This window comes from Mauremys reevesii, linkage group 1, assembly GCF_016161935.1.
Source record: "Mauremys reevesii isolate NIE-2019 linkage group 1, ASM1616193v1, whole genome shotgun sequence".
Classification (NCBI taxonomy): domain Eukaryota; kingdom Metazoa; phylum Chordata; order Testudines; family Geoemydidae; genus Mauremys; species Mauremys reevesii.
In genome coordinates, this window is record NC_052623.1 from 322053107 (window position 1) to 322069722 (window position 16616).

The 16616-nt window shown below is 44.6% G+C and overlaps 1 protein-coding gene across 8 annotated transcripts in view; it reads left to right on the forward strand.

Moving 5' to 3' along the window:
* The first annotated feature begins 900 nt into the window (after positions 1–900).
* MAPK11 (mitogen-activated protein kinase 11) overlaps positions 901–16616 on the forward strand; it is a 51936-nt gene continuing 36220 nt past the window's right edge. For 2 of the 8 annotated variants that reach the window (XM_039512037.1, XM_039512040.1), the window contains exons 1-3: positions 1271–1376; positions 7735–7807; positions 9323–9491. In XM_039512037.1, the coding sequence (XP_039367971.1) occupies positions 9370–9491 (122 nt within the window). In that variant the 5' untranslated portion in view covers positions 1271–1376; positions 7735–7807; positions 9323–9369. Of the gene's footprint in view, positions 1377–7734; positions 7808–9322; positions 9560–16616 lie in introns of those variants that run through there. The other 6 variants (XM_039512041.1, XM_039512045.1, XM_039512038.1 and 3 more) reach the window with 5 other exon arrangements.

A 16616-nucleotide genomic window follows, 5' to 3' on the forward strand; every position in this document is an offset into this window, starting at 1 on the left:
GAAGGAATCCTGCTTTATGTGAAGTGTAGGTGGTTTTGGGGGGAATCCAACTGAAAGCTAGAACCTGAAGACCCCAGGGCTTGGAGTGCCTACAGCACTTGCTTTCCAGCTGATGGCACACCAATCACACTACCAGACAGCCAAGAGACTGATGTACCACAACACACATTGACACTCTGCAGTGGGGCTGGTGACAGTATTGTCAAACTGTGCAGAGTTCAGAGCAAAATGATCTGGGAAATGGAGGATTTATAAGGGGATTTATGAAGAAAGATTAAATATATACTTTGGTTAAGTGACGATTGAGAAAGGGGTGCATAGAAATCTATAGATATTTAAATACTGTAAACCAAGATGAAGATAAATTATTTAGAGCAGCACACAGTGTTTGTGAGGTGTAATGGGAAGTAACTATATGATGGGTAAATATAGGGTGAATATTGCCATATTGCCAACTTCCTGCCTTCAAAAATCATGAGATAGTAAAAAAAAATAATTTGGGGTTCTTTTTATTTGCTTTGTGGGGTTTTAGCCTTTAGGAGTTGTGTTTTTCAAGCTTTTCATTTTAACCCTGAGGGCTAGAAACTTAGTTCTTCTGTAAATGGAAGCTGAAAGTCTAAGATAATCGAACGATTCCAGGCTCTCGGGCTTCAAGAAAAATCCTATTTATCATGAGATTCACGATCAAATCGCTAGAGCTGGCAACAAGGTAAAATCTGCTGCTAGCCAGATGTGTTAGTTGTGGAACAGCTTCCTAATAATTCAGCACATTTACATTAGACCCAACAATACACTAATACACGTGAACAGCTGATTTGGCAAAACTGGGTGACCAGATCCGCCTTTCCTCTCTCCTCTCGTGTCCATGCTGAATTTGGAAGGGGCGGGGTGGGAGGTGCCCTGGTTCTTCCAGGCTGGGGAGGATAGTCTGAGCTCTGCCAGGCTTTCCCCCACCCTCTGAAATGATCAGCTGTGTCCATGGGTTGTGGCAGGGTCAGAGGGAGTAATGCTGCCCTGCGCTTTGCTGTCACGCTGTGTGTGCGTGTGTAGGGGGGGAGAGATACTGTGACACTGGCCCTGGGCTTGCATTTCTGGCTACCTTTCTAGGAGCTTCCCCCCTCCGCCTTTCTCTTCTCCACTTCCCTCCTCCTGTCGTTTCCCCCTCCCCCGGTCCCTCCCCCAGCCCCCGCTGGCGGGGCTCGGGCGGCTCTTTCCAGCTGGAGCGCTCTGGCTGCTGAGCCGCTGCTGCGGCTGCTCCGGAAAATGTCCGAGCGAGGCGGCTTCTACAAGCAGGAATTGAACAAGACGGTGTGGGAGGTTCCCCAGCGCTACCAGAACCTGACCCCGGTGGGCTCCGGAGCCTACGGCTCTGTGTGGTAGGTGCCAGCCGCGGGCGGAGGGCAGGAGGGGACGGGCCCCCAGGCAGAGGCACAGCTCCGTGCTCCCCCGACCCCACTCCCCGGCCAGTCCGGCACGAATTGCCCGGCTGGCAGCCTCCTGGCTGGGCGCAGACAATGCCCGGAAGCCGTTTGCATGGGGAGCCGCTAGGCCTGCGCTGGTATTGGGTCTGTGTGTTTGTGCTACGCCCAGGATCGGGACGGGTGTGTAGCAGGGGGTGGATTTCTGTGATCCATGCGGGATAGCCGCCGCTGCAAAGTAACCATAGGCTGGGGCGCTGGAAGGATTTTTATAGTGGGGGTGCTGAGAGCCCTTGAATCAAACTCTAAACCTTATATAGGATGGAACCCACTTCAAGCCAGGGGGTGCGGCAGAACCCCCAGCACCCCTAGTTCCAGCACCTATGGCCCATAGGATCTATAGCATGCATTCATATAAAGATCCTAACACTGTAGGCTCTCTCTTACCCTATATATTAGACACAGGATCTGTGTGTGTGAGATTTTTCTCTTCCCCGCCCCCCACTAGGGTTAGGAGGAGGGAGAGCTGGAGTTGAAACTCACACAATAATGTTGAGCTCTGGAATTCCTCATGGGTTGCTAAGGGTAACCCGGGTCATTCCGGCTTCTGAAAAGAGGCTTCCCCCCGACTAGATTTAAGACCTTCCTCACTGCTGAGCAGCATGCACGAATTAAAGTTTGCTAGGGTGACTCTTTTATTCTCACACTGCTATGGGGGGGGGGGGGGAGAAATCTCGTGCATTCATTTTAGGGGGTGAAGGTGACTGGCACTGCCTTTCGAACAACTTACCATTGCTCTCTTTAAACAAAATTTTAGGTGGGTAAATCACCAGAGCCTCTGTTTTTCCCCCCTTCAGTAGCCTGCTCACTAGTTGATATAACCCTTCACCTCAGACCTTCACCTAAAAATACTTTCAGGCTCATTTAAACCTGTTTCTAGGTGTAGGGAGACAATGAGGAGTTTGTTTACAGAGTCAATCCATCTATCAAGGAGGAAGCCTTCATTTTATGTGCACTTGAGTTCAGTGAAAATTGCAACACTACCAGGAATCTTGCAGAGTCATTGTCTCTGTGAATCAGAACTAAAACCTGGCTGCTTCTTTAGAGTCAGGCACAGAAGAGTAAGATTGCTAGTGCTGAGAGATTTTTGCATGAATAGCAAAGTTCTCCTTGTTAATGTTATGAGAAGTTTCATTGCATTCTGTCATGCCTGTTTTAGGGTTACTGTGTGACGCATTGTCTTGCCTGCAACTCACTTGCTCCATATTTGTGTCTGAAATAATACCTCGTTTCTATGAGTTATGTGATTCCTGGCAAACAGGTTAATCAGAGTGCCAGCACAGGAGTGGAGAACAAAGAAATAAGTAGAATGATATAGTGGTAAACATTATTTGAGGTGAGCTGTAGGATATATGGAGAAGCACATGGCATCAAATTCTGCTCTGACTTATACCCCATACAGCCTCATTTGACCAAATTCAGTTCTTGGATATGCCAGTGTAAATCAGTGAAGTCAGTAGAGTTACTCTTTACCAGTGTAAATGAGAACAGAATTTTGCACACTGACTTCAGTCGAATTGTAAGTCAGGGCAGAATGAGACCCAAAGACTGTAGACTATTAATATTGTGCAGGGATCCATGATGTGTCCTTTCCATTAAACACTTCTGTTTTGAATAATTGCTCAGTTATCTATCAGAATTCGTTTACTTTGTGCTTCCAGTCCTGCAGGATCAAACTACTTTCCTATTTGATTCATATTTAACTATATTTGTAGAAACTTTGAATCATTTTCAGAACTGGTAACTCTTTAAAAAGTCACCGTCAGTTTAAAAACCATACCTCTATCTGAATTATTTTATTCCACTATTTACAATGAAACCCCTATCATGACTATAATCAAAGACACTAATGAAAAAAAATTCTCAATTTTGTTTCCATTTGATTTGTGTTGTGCATTTGACAAAACCTTCTGAATGGTCAGTTTCACTCTTTCCCTGTATTGTCAGTTTCCTAAGGATTTTTTTGTTTGGGACTTTCACACAACAGAGAAGAGAGAAACATTTTTAAAATACGAAAATGTGATTTAACCCCCTGCCTCTCTCCAGTCCCCCACAATGATTGGCAGGGGATCTTAGGGTAGGTGGTGTACCTGGAAGTTCTCTTAACTCATTTTCTAGAATTGACTAGATTTCAGGTTTTTCCTTTTTCTACAAAATCTGTGAGATCATTCATACGTTTCCTTCCAACTAAGGGCACAATTCTATGAATATCTCTGTTCCTAAGTTATTTAAATCATAGCTCTTAGTTTGAGGATTCAGGTTTTTTCTGTTAGTTTGAGAACTATGTTATGTTTGCAGTTGGAAAACAAGCTTCTTAGTTTTCTAATTGCACCTGATTGGTCTGTCCTTTTTCCTTAAGCTCAAATATTTATAAGAAAAATCTGTAGTGTAATGCCAAAAACTTTTCAATCATAATAAAGGAAATCAAAACAAGTGGTGTTTCACATGCTGCACAGCTGGCTTGTTTTCAGCTGTGGTAGAATTTACAATTTCTTCTAATTAGCTCCCCCTCCCCTCCTCTCCCCCAAGGAAATCCTAGCTGTTGATAAATGGAAAAGTATAGAAATTAGGAGAGAGAATGCAGGGAAGTGCATCTGAAATGAAAGCAGTGGTAAGGGCTTATTGCTAAAATATTCATTTTTGGACCAAAGTAGTAAGTTGTTACTTACATGAGTAGTCCAGTTGACCCCAGTGAGACTATCAAGGCCGGCTCTAGGCACCAGCCCAGCAAGCAGCTGCTTGGGGCGGCCAACGGTGAGGGGCGGCACGTCCAGGAATTTAGTGGTGGGTCCCTCACTCCCTCGGAGCGAAGAACCAGCCGCCGAATTGCCACCAAAGACTGAAGCGGCAGTGGTAGAGCTGCAGATCGCAATCGTGGCTTTTTTTTTTTTTCCTTTTTGCTGCTTGGGGTGGCAAAAACCCTGGAGCTGGCCCTGGAGACTGTGAACAAAAGCCCATCATTTTGAGAAAAGGATTCATGGCCTGTAAAAAGAAAAGAAAAACATTGTACAATTATTTTAGTATCCATTGATATTTTGAATGTTTTCCACAGTGGAATCAGTGATATGTTGATAACCAGTATATGTCTCACCCAGGAGAACTGGTCATCTCTTGACTAATGTGTTCTGCCCCTTATATGACTAATCCCAACCCTATGCAGCAAAGTACTTAAGCATGGTTTAAGTGTTGTTGAAATCAACTGCATTTAAGCACATGCCTAAGTGCTTTGCTGAATCAAAGCCATAGTCTTGAAATCCAAACACTGGCTTTGAAAGGATCAAAAAAATAGGATCAAAGTTTTTAACAGAATCCTACGTTTCTTAAAAGTACTGAAACAAATCTTTATTCGTAGTAAGATGTTCTCCTCCTTTCTGATTCAGGGTAACTGTTTCCTGCAAATCTTTCCCTTTTTAATGTAACTTGTTACTTGCATCTGAGGGACTTCTGAGGAAGCTGTATGTGACAGATAACAAGAGATTAAAATAGAAACTATTATGCAACCTTTAACTATCATTACTCCTGACATAATAAAAATAAATTAGAGTAACTGTGACACCAATATCATGCATTTTAGCATCCTCAGTACAGATCCCTTCCTTGAAGAAATGCATACACATTAAACATCTAGGGTTAAATCCCAACTTCTCAGTGGCAAAACTTCCACTGCCTTCAATGGGGCCAAGATTTCATCCCTACTCAGTGAGTTTTAAAACCATTTTCAATTTAAACTACACTTTTTCTATTAACTTTGTATCGTCCCCTCCCCAGTGTTCCAAAGGGCATTTTGTAATATCTGCCCATTTGGATGGGAAAGAAGTGTACTGAAGTGCGTCTTGTTTCTGTTCTAGGAAGAATAAAATAAAATTGGCCTATGTCATAATTACAGGGCAAGCTTTGTTTTCAATCCTTTTTATCCCATTTGAGTGCATTTCTCAACTGACTGGCCTGGCTTCCCTCACCTTTCTCAATGATCCAAACACTCTTGGGCTACATCTACACTGCATACCTCTTGTGGCAACACGTAGCAAAACGCCGGCTGCATCTGCACAGGCTGTATAGCTACACATGGCGGTGAAAGGCTCTTGCAAGGGGAAGTAGCGGGAAAAGGCTTGTTAGCAGGAGTTGCCGGAACCTTTCCCCACTGCCAAAGCTTTTCCCTGTGGCAGTGGGCCAATACGCTGTTAAAAATAGCAGTGTGGATGGGGAGGCACTGCTTGGGTGAGTAGAGAGCCTGGCAACGTACATACCCACAGGATTCAGGCATGTCTTTATTCGAGGCACCAAAGCAGTGCCGTGATATCTACGCTGCTATTTATACTTGTGCTAGGGCTGTATGTAGTGTATGTACTCTATATGCATCCCCTGGCACAGGGCTAAATAGCAGTGTAGCTGGTAAGATGCTGCTTAGGTGAGTAGGGTAAAAATCACACCTGAATCCCTAGGGGTGTGTACGCTACATGATTGTCTACGTGCCGAAGCCATGCCTGCCCCATCTACGCGGCTATATTTAGAAGAGTGATATCCCACTGCCTCCCCAGCTGCCAGAGCCTTCCCTGTTGCATAGGGAAAGGCTCCAGCATCAAGGAAAAGTTCTGGCAGTGGCAGAGTAAAGGGGCATTCACTTCTTGAGTGTTTCTAAGTGGCTGGGTGTGGTACCACAGTCAGTTCTCACCCATGCAGGCTGCCAGCCAACCTCTGGCCAAGTCCCAAAGTCCCAATGAAACCCTTCTGGAGTACTAGAGTCCAATAAATAAACAGTCTATTTGCCCTCAGTAGGATCTTCAGCGCCAGCTCTGGCCCCTTTAAATTCAGCCCATTGTCCGGGCTCCCAAATAAGCCCTGTCTCCTCTTTGGGGCTTGCACTACTTTACCTGTGTCTGGTATGGGAATCTGGGCCCACCCACTACTCTGAGTTCCAGCCCAGGGACCCTGTACGCAGCAGCCACGTACTACTGACTTCAATCCTTTGCTGCTATTTTCCTGGGCCCCTTTTATCTCCAGTCCTATCTCATGGCCAGTGTGCTCTCTGCAATCCCAGCTAAGTAAGTTCAGCCATAAAGTCTGTCTGATTGTTAGGCTCCTTTGCCCGGAGAGCAGCCCCCTTCTTCACTCCTCCGTTCCCAGCCAGGAACTGACCTGCTAAGACCAGGTAGCTCCTTCTATCTGGGCCAGCCAGGCTCAGATTGGCTGTTGCTCACCTCTTTAAGCCTTGGAGAACCAGGTTTCTGTGGTTTCCAAAGTGGCTGCTCTAGAGAGGCCTCTCTAGGCAGGCCTGGAGAATCCACCTTCGCTGCTGTTTCTACCACATTGCTGCTGCCTAGTGTGGGATGTAGTAGGACTGTCGGGCCTCCTGTAGGGAGCCGCAAAGGCCAGGTACACCCCATCACTGGGAGGCAGCGGGAAAAGGTTCTGACAACTCCAGAGAGTTTCATTGCCGTGGGTTGGCTACACACGCAGTGCGGATACAGCTGGCTCTTTACTGTGGCATGTACCCATGCGCTGCACGCGGACACTAGTAGAGTGGAGTGCAGTGCAGACAGGCCTTTAGACTTGATGTCTGGGTTGCAGCCCCACCCTGTTTCCCAACCTCGTTAACCCAGCAGGCCCAATCAAGTTTGCCACCTGTAAAACTTTTCCTCCAGGAGCCTGTGACAGCTGCTGATTAAAGTGACTCAAAAACAGCTTCTTCACAATAAAGCATTATTTATTCACCCAAAGATACACAGCCTGCAGAGCAAATGGTAAAAGTGACAAAGTCTACATGCATATTTCCCCATACCTATATCTTTGCCAGCTTTTGTAAGCTCTCCTCTGCTCAGTTAACCCCATCTCTGTCTGAGAGGCACAGACTGCCTTCTACAGCATGCTCTTTATGACTGTCTCCCCTATTGAGTCTCCCTGTCAGCATGCCAATCACCCCTCTTCTCCCACCTCTCCCTTTTAGGTCAGCATGTTTAAAGTTTTAGCTTCTCCTTTGGCGCCTAGGTGCAGGCCTGGGAAAAGTACACCTTGCCAGACTAGCTGGAGCCAGGCAGCTGTTCCCCAATCAATAGCTTCCCTGTTGTTTCCTCACTGACCCTTGATGTTCTTTATCATAGCACCTTATTTTAGCCATTGTTTCATTTCCCGTTGGTTTCCTTCTTACGGCCTCTTTTGATTTAACTCCACATATTTAGGCAGGATAATATCACACAGGTAAACTGAGGTGCATATATTTTGTTTTAAAAAATGCATGTAATTCTTTCATTCTCCACAGACTATAATAAAATATGCCCTGATTCAGAAAAGCACTTATGCACATGCTTAAGTCTGATTGACTGTAATGAAACGTGAGTATCTTCTTAAAGTTAAGCTTACATACTATCCTGAAAAAAAGAGATGCTTTCCTGAATTTGGTCTTACTTTGTTTTGAGGCATTGGAAGGGAAGGTGAAGCAATAGGATTAAGGTTCCCAACTTCTAAAGTTTAAGATCCTGATCCTGTGATTCTGCTGGTTTTAAAATCAGCTTGGGGGTGCAGTGAACTGCATGACTGGGGCCTAAATTATAAAGTAATTGCTTACCAAACTCATTTCATAAATTGTCTTAGTGTTAAGAGCACCAAAACCGCTTCGGAGACCATTAAGTAGTGTTTGGGGAGGAGCGGGGGAGGTTGTTGGTATTTTTTAAAATTATACTAAATTGTTAGACTGTAAATCACCTTTGGCTAAAAATAGAATCACTCCTGAGCTTCGATCTTATTTGAGGACTTTTTGCCCACAGCACCTTTTTATGGCAGTTTTAAGACACCACAAATATCTATTTCTAATGGAAATATTAATACAGCATTAATTACAATACCACTAAATGTATAGGTTTCAGAGTAGCAGCCGTGTTAGTCTGTATCCGCAAAAAGAACAGGAGTACTTGTGGCACCTTAGAGACTAACAAATGTATACTTTCAACTTCAAGTAAAACATCACCACTGTAATTTGTGTCATTTGTAAAAGTGCCTGCTTATTTGAATGCTAAAAGAATACAGAAGCGATCATAGTTCGGAGTAATACATACACTTTTCGTATATACATATATTTGGGAGCCAAAGACTTGAAGGGTCTGCAAGGGTGAAGGCTCTGATTCTGAAATCAGATCTGCACCAGTGGGTCTTTGCAGAGGTAGTTTACTGAAGTGGGCTTTGTAGTCTGAAAGGTGCACTCATTGGGATCCCTTTGCAGGATTTGGGCCTACATTCAGCCCTGCTGAGGGTTAGCTTCATTGTCTTAATTGGAGGGGCACCGCTTACATCAAGGCTAAACTTGGACCTAAGTATGGTTCTGCTGATGTCTACATTGGTTCTAATGAGGTCTGTGTTTTAAAGAGGATAATGATTCTCACTGAAGATGACTATGCAAAGCTTTGTAGTGAATTGCAAGATATGGATCTCACTTATAGGAGTTGTAGACTGATTTCAAAGCAAGGCGGACAAAGGAAATACAAAAAACATCTCTTTTTGGCAGCAAGGGGACACTTACTACTGAAGATTTGGGTTTTTTCTAACACATTTTGTAGAGAAAATGGAAGGACTCCTGCCAGGAGACAGGCTTGAGACTGACTAGTTCCCTTGAGTTTGCATTTCTGTTTCCTGGTGGAAATTGAGCGACAATCCTGATCTGATGAAAAATGAACTGAGCAGAGTCTTTGACAGCTCTGCCATTTTGGGTTTTTGATGCAATCTCTCCTGCTCTCATTCAGTCTCCCCCATTTCATGGTGAATCTTGACACTAGCACAGCAGGATCCTGATTGCTTGGGGACCTTGAATTATAGCTGTTGTTGTTGTTTGTTGTTGTTCATTTCTGTTACCACAGAGCCTGGGAGCCCCTAGTCATGAGCCAGGACCCCACCGTGCAAGACAATGTACAAAATCAGAACAAAAAGATGGTCCCTGCCTGAAAAAGCATGGAATCTAAATATGGGACAAGACAGCGGATGGATACGGACTTACAGGGTGCACAAGGAAACAATGAGACTATGTTGGTCAGCATGATGGGCGGTGGTCACAACACACCCGCATCCTAACTGTTACGTTTTTTGTAGGCATCATGGTAAAGGAGAATTTCAAGGAGGGGTTTGAAGAAGGATAATGCATTAGTTATTCAGGTGTTTACCGAGAGCTCCTCCCAGGCATGTGGGGCAGCATGGAAGAAAACATGAAGTTGCTTGTTTGAAAATTTAACAAGTGGGCTGTGGAGGCTGGCATCATGTGTTGATCAGAGGTGGAAGTCAGCATCTCAATAGCTAATAAGAGATGATAAATAGGGTGGGAATAAGCTGTGAAGGGCCTGCAAGTGATGACAAGTGGCTTATGACAGATGTTTTAGAGAAAGGAGAGCCAGCAGAGGGATGCAAAGAAAGCTGCTTCACGGTTAAGCTATAGGCTAAGAAAATGATCTTTGCAGCAGTATTACGAATGGGTATGAATGAGGCAAGATTACATTTGCCAATGCCAGAGAAAATGATATTGCAGTAATCGAGATGTGAGATGCTGAGAACCTGGAGGAGAGTGCTAGCTGTGTGGATGGATCAGAAAGAATGTATCTTAGAGAGGCAGACAGAATTAACAAGACATAGACATGGCCTGAGTTTGAAGATCTAGAGATCGGTCTGAGTCAAAGAAGATGCTCAGTTATGGACCTGAGTGACTGACAGGATGGTGGTGTTGTCCACAATGATCGAGAAAGGAGGTAGCATGGAGGGCTGAAGTGGACAGGAAGAGATTAGGAGCTCTGTTTTTGCCTCATTGAGCTTGAACTGATGATTAGACAGCCACAAGGAGATGTCAGAGAGAGGCTGAGATTTTAGTTAGGACAGAAGGAGACAGGTCTGGAGTAAAGAGGTAAAAGGACAGAGTCCTTTGGATCCCCAACGGAAAGTTGGAAAAGGGATAAGAAGGATTCTCTGAAGGACATGCTGGAATGATTAAAGAAGTAAGAGGTGAACCCAGAGAAGTCAGAAAAACGGAAGCCAAGGGAGGACAAGATTTTCAAAAAGAAGAGTATGATCAACTGTTGCAAAGGCAGCTGACAGGTTGAGGATGAGGATGGAGTAGTGGCTCTGAGCTTAGACTAGGAAGAAGTCAGTGGTGACTGGTGAGAGTAGTTTCAGTGGAAAGGAAGAGTTGGAAGTCAGATTGGAGGCTGGCTAGGATGGAATTCAAGGAGAGGAACTCCAGACAGAGACTGCAAACAGCAAGTTTAAAAGGGCTTAGAAATTAAAGGGAAAAGGGACATGGGGTGGTAGTTGGAGAGGCAAGTGGGTCAAGAGTAGGTTTGTTGTTTGTTTTTTTTAATGGGAGAGACTAAGACAATTTTTAAGATGAGAGAGACTTGTATGTGAGGGGAAGGAGCCAGGGAAGAATGAGTGGTGAAGGAGAAGAATAAGGAATAGGATGAGAGTGGGTGCAAAGGAGATCAGGAAATTGGATGAGATCACTGGGGCAAGTGGAGCGGTCAGAAAAGGATGGCAGGTGAGAACTTCCGCATCTGCTCCATGGAAAAAGAGCAATTTGTAGTGGGGAGGTGGGGGGGAAACGAAGGCAAGGTGTGTTGAGAGAAAGTCATATTGTATTTGTCAGTTTTCTCTTGGAAGAAATTGGTAAGACCCTGTGCAGAGAGAAAAGTGGAGACGCATGAGAGCTGGTTTGAGGACCCAGTCAAAGGTGGCAATAAGGTGGCTGGGATTGTGACTATCGGATTCAATTAAAGCAGCTAGGAATATGGTAGATCAGAAAGGTGAGAACAAATTCATAGCAGAGGAAGTCAGCCTGGATGTAGCATTTCCACCAGAGATGCCCTGCAACACAAGAGCTGAAGCATAGGAAGCAGATGTTGGGGGCAAGCCATGGCTATGGATTGGTAGGGCAAAGCTTGTGATGGGAAAGAAAAACAAAAGAGTCAAAGATGGAGTGAAGAATTTAGAGCATCAACAATCATATTGATGGAAGAAAGGGAAAGAGAGGGCAGGCGAGAGAGAACTGAGAACAGATGAGAAGTCATCAATGCTGATGAATTGGAAGTCACAGAATGGTCAAGTGACAGTGTTGGGGGAGGGAAGGGGTACTGATGGGTGATGCTGAAAGAGATTAGGTGATGGCTGGAGAGCGGGAAAGATCAGAGAGAGAGCAGTGCAAGGTGAAGACCAAGTCCAGTGAATGCCCTTTTGGTGAGTGGCAACAGACAGTGTTGAACAGGGGCTGCAGGTCAAATGAAGAGGTGAGGGCAAAGAAACATGCAGCCAAGGGGTCGCATGGGTCATCTGCATGAAACTTCGAGTCACCAGGGATGAGTATAGAATCCTAGTATCAGAGGGGTAGCCGTGTTAGTCTGAATCTGTAAAAAGCAACAGAGTCCTGTGGCACCTTAAAGACTAACAGATGTATTGGAGCACAAACTTTCGTGGGCGAATACCCACTTCGTCAGACGCATGTGGAACTTATGCTCCAATACATCTGTTAGTCTTTAAGGTGCCACAGGACTCTTTGTTGCTTTTTATAGAATCATAGAAGATTAGGGTTGGAAGAGACCTCAGGAGGTCATCTAGTCCAATCCCCTGCTCAAATCAGGACCAACCGCAACTAAATCATCCCAGCCAGGGCCTTGTCAAGCCAGGCCTTAAAAACCTCCAAAGAAGAAGATTCCACCACCTCCCTAGGTAACCCATTCCAGTGCTTCACCACCCTCCTAGTGAAATAGTTTTTCCTAATATCCAACCTAGACATCTCCCACTGAAACTTGAGACCATTGCTCCTTGTTCTGTCATCTGCCACCACTGAGAGCAGCCAACTTCATCCTCTTTGGAGCCCCCCTTTAGGTAGTTGATGGTCACTATGAAATCCCCCCTCGCTCTTTTATCTTCTGCAGACTAAATAAGACCAGTTCCCTGAGCCTCTTCTCATAAGTCATGTGCCTCACCCCCCTAATCATTTTTGTTGTCCTCCACTGGACTCTCTCCAGTTTGTTCACATCCTTTCTGTAGTGGGGACCCAAAACTGGATGCAATACTCCAGATGTGGCCTCACCAGTGCCAAATATAGGGGAATAATCACTTCCCTCTATCTGCTGGCAATGCTCATACTAATGCAGCCCAATATGCTGTTAGCCTTCTTGGTAACGAGGGCACTGATGACTCATATCCAGCTTCTTATCCGCTGTAATCCCCAGGTCCTTTTCTGCAGAACTGCTGCTTAGCCAGTCGGTCCCAAGCCTGTAGCGGTGCATGGGATTCTTCCTTCCTAAGTTGTCCTTGTTGAACCTCATCAGATTTCTTTTGGCCCAATCCTCCAGTTTGTTTAGGTCACTCTGGACCCTATCTCTTCCCTCCAGCATATCTACCTCTACCCCTAGCTTAGTGTCATCTGCAAACTTGCTGAGGGTGCAATCCATCCCATCATCCAGATCATTAATGAAGATGTTGAAGAAAAGAAGACTGAGTGGTGGAAGACAGAGAAAGCCAAGAGTCATAGAGACGAAGGCTGATGGGGAGGAGTTAGTGGGCAGTAGGTGACAGCAACATTGAGAGAAGAGGAGAGTTGGCTGCAGTGCTGGTCAAAAGAGGAAAAAGGGTGGGACAGGGGAGGAGGTAGAGGTGGGAAGCAGCAGGAGAGGCAGAGGAGAAGTCCAACACCCCCAACCTGGGCTGATTCAGGGTGGGGAGTGGGAGAAGAAGAGGCCTCTATAAGATGAAGGACTCCAGGTCTCTGTGCGAGCCAGGAGCTGGAGGGAACAAGATATGAAGAGGTTGGAGAAATGGAGTGGGTGTTCCAGAGAAGGGCAGAGGAGAAGGAGGAGGATGGGGGTGAGGTTACAAATGGGGACATGAGAAGGGCGGCAGTAGTGGCAGAGATGAGCGTAGGAGGTGAAGAGGGAGGGCCAGGGCTGGGGCAAATGTCACCAGAGGTAAGGAGGAGAAGGCAGAGGAGAGTGTGGATGTGGGATCTGGATTTGTGCTTAGGAAGAGCGTGGAGATTGAGCGTAGAGGGGGAGAATAACAAGGATGTGGAAATGGAGCCATTGAGGGGAAGGAAGGGGGAGAAGGAGATGGATGGATGATATGCACCAGGGGTATGATGAGAGACATGGGTGAGCAGCAGATGGACAATGATTACAAAGAGGAAAAAAAGGAGAGTTTGAAAAATGCTGTGCGGGTACTTGGGGTGGGGGGCGTGGGACAGAATTGGTTCCCTGGTGCTGATACTAGACAGCCTGAGTGCTTTTCCCAGGGACAGGAAGGAGACAACCAAGTTGCACTGCTGCAAGGATCTGGGTGAGAGGGGCGGGTCACTGAAACAGAGGTGGATCCGTAGTGGTTGTAGCCATAGGGCAGGGGAGGGGCCTCATGGAAGGGGTGGAGTGGAGGCAGGGCCAGAGGTGGGGGTCAAGCACCCATGGGAAAGAGGGGAAGTCGGCACCTCTGCTTGTAGCAGGACCCTCTGGAGGTCTGGTGAAAAAAGTAACTATTAAAATGATGCTCTGGAGAACTACAGCTTTCAGCAAAGACAAATACCAAAAATTGTACTCTTTGCACATTTTTCTGCAAAGAGTACAATTAATTCAGCATGCTATTTGGAAAATGAGCAGCTTTCTTTGTGTTTCCAGCATTGTAACGATTAATAAAGTTGTTAATTGTTTATCCAGTGCCAAAACGAGCATGGCAATTTACAAATAGAGTAAAACAGGGTCCCTTGTCCCAGAGACCTTTAAGATCTAACGCTGGCTGCATGTAGCTCTTTGCAAGATCAGGGGCTAAATTTAGGCATGATGACCAACATTTTCTAGACTGCTAAGTCTATATTTATGGCCTAAATGTGGGATGTTCAAAAGTGACTTAGAAGCCCAAGTCCTGCCTCTGAAAATTTTGACCACTATGGAGAGAGCAAACAAGATATGGGAGGACTTAGGGAAAAGAAAGACGTTGGTAATGTAAATGAGATTGTTTGCTTGGGTTTATGCATGCATCTTGATGGCACTATTTTTTTTAAAGTAAATTTTATGTGCAGCTTAGAAGTTGACAGTTTTAATTATAGTTTCTTATTGCATAATCTATAGCTACCTGACAGTTCTCTTTTTTGATGAAAGGTGGAATAAAATGCAGCTTGATCTTCAATAGTATATTAGCTTTGCAACAGTGACAGATTTTTATTATTTAAGCACTGGCAGTCTACTCAAAAGCTGTATAAGATAGAGGTACCACATGGTCCCTGCACTAAGAGAGCTAACCATTCCAAGGCTCTAACCCTGCATACATTTACACACACAAGTAACTTTACATGTGTGATTAGTCGCAGTGACTTCAGTCATAACGTCTATAACCGTTCCCCCAAAAAACTTATACTCATGTGTAAAGTTACTCATATGCACAAGTATTTGAAGGATGGAGGTCTGAAAGACAAAGATTAGACTAAATCTCCCCGGTAGCCCAATGATTGAGTATAGTTAGTATACTGATTATTTTTATTTTATAAATTGTGTTGGAAATAGATTTATATTGACATTGAATAATGTTTGTAGTTAAGAACTTGGTTTCTTTGCTAGTAAACTAAAGTGACATGACTAATTAGAAAAATCATAAGAAGCAGATATGTGCAATTTTATGATATGTTTAATACAGTATATTTAATATAAGTTAATATAATAGCTGTTTGCTGCTTTGGCATTCATATGCTAGCTGTAAATTCATCTTAAATAATTGACACTGGTTGTGCTGGAGTTAAAGCAAAGCTAAAGTTCTTACATACCTTATGTAATGCTCACAAGGTATGTAGGAACAATATCCAAGTGATACTGCATTGCAAAACCATAATATATCGCATCACCATTTGTAGAGTGAAGTAAGCGTTGTTCCTGTAGCAATGACATTAGTATGTTGTTTTGCTGAAGACCATTACTCATCCTCTCTCCTTTTGACTCGCTACCTTTCATATTTTTTATAGATTTATTCTTACGCATGTACCTGAACATAATTGTGTGTTTCCTAGTAGACAAAGAAGCACTCTTTGCTTTGTAGGGTAAATGTGGCTCTCTGAAAGTTGCATTCACTAACTTCCTTGAAGTGCCATCAAATAATAAAGCATTTGTTTGGGGGTGAGAGATGAAGGGAATATTTCAGTTCCCTATGTTAGTTTATTTTGTTTGTTGGCGGTACTTATCCAAAGCTGATAATGGGAAATGCTTGCTTCTTTACATTGGGACTGCAACATAGCTCCCTCCTGATTCTGCCATGCTGCCAATTGCTCTTATGGCACATTTCCTTGTGGTTGGATTGATGGCGTATGTGCTCTTTCCCAAGACTACGCTCCATAATTCAGTAATCGGGCTGCTTTAAGAGCAGTCTCTTCTGGGTCCTTTCCAAGACACTGATGTTTGTAAACTTTGTGATATCGTCTCTATTTAGCAGTTTTGTTTTTATAAAAAATAAACACATTGTCATTTTCACTCACCTTTATGGCATAACATGAATAAAATAATCAACAGTCATCACATATTGTACAGAAACTGATTTCATGATTGGGAATGGTAAATATATATAAGTAAACAGGACCAGCTCCAGGCACCAGCATTCCAAGCAGGTGCTTGGGGTAGCAATCTGCAAGGGGCGGCAGTCTGTGTTTTTTTTGCCCTCAAGCAGCGCACGGAATTGCCGCTGCGGACAGCTGGGGCAGTCCGTGTGCCGTTAGGGTGGCACGTGCATTTCTGTGGCGGCGGCAATTCGGCGGCAGCTTCTATGTTGAGCTGTCCGCGGCGGTGCAGCTTCTGTCTTCTGGCTGAAGACAGAAGCTGCTGTTGAATTGCCGCCGCTGCGGAAACACACGTGCCGCCCTAAGGGCACACATACTGCCCCCGCCGTCTGTGACGGCAATTTGGCGCGCTGCTTGGGGAGGCAAAAACAGTAGAGCCAGCCCTGTATATGTAAATGATATAAAATAAAATCATTAGTTTCTTCTGAACTGATTCAGAAGCATACTGAAAGAGAATAAGAATTCAAAATGATCATGTAATTAATTTTTACTATGTCATGCAATTCATAAACATAAACCATTCTTTTTATTTATAAACAGCTGTATTGCCAATCCCAAGTATTCCAAAATCATGAGTCAGGATTCCAAAA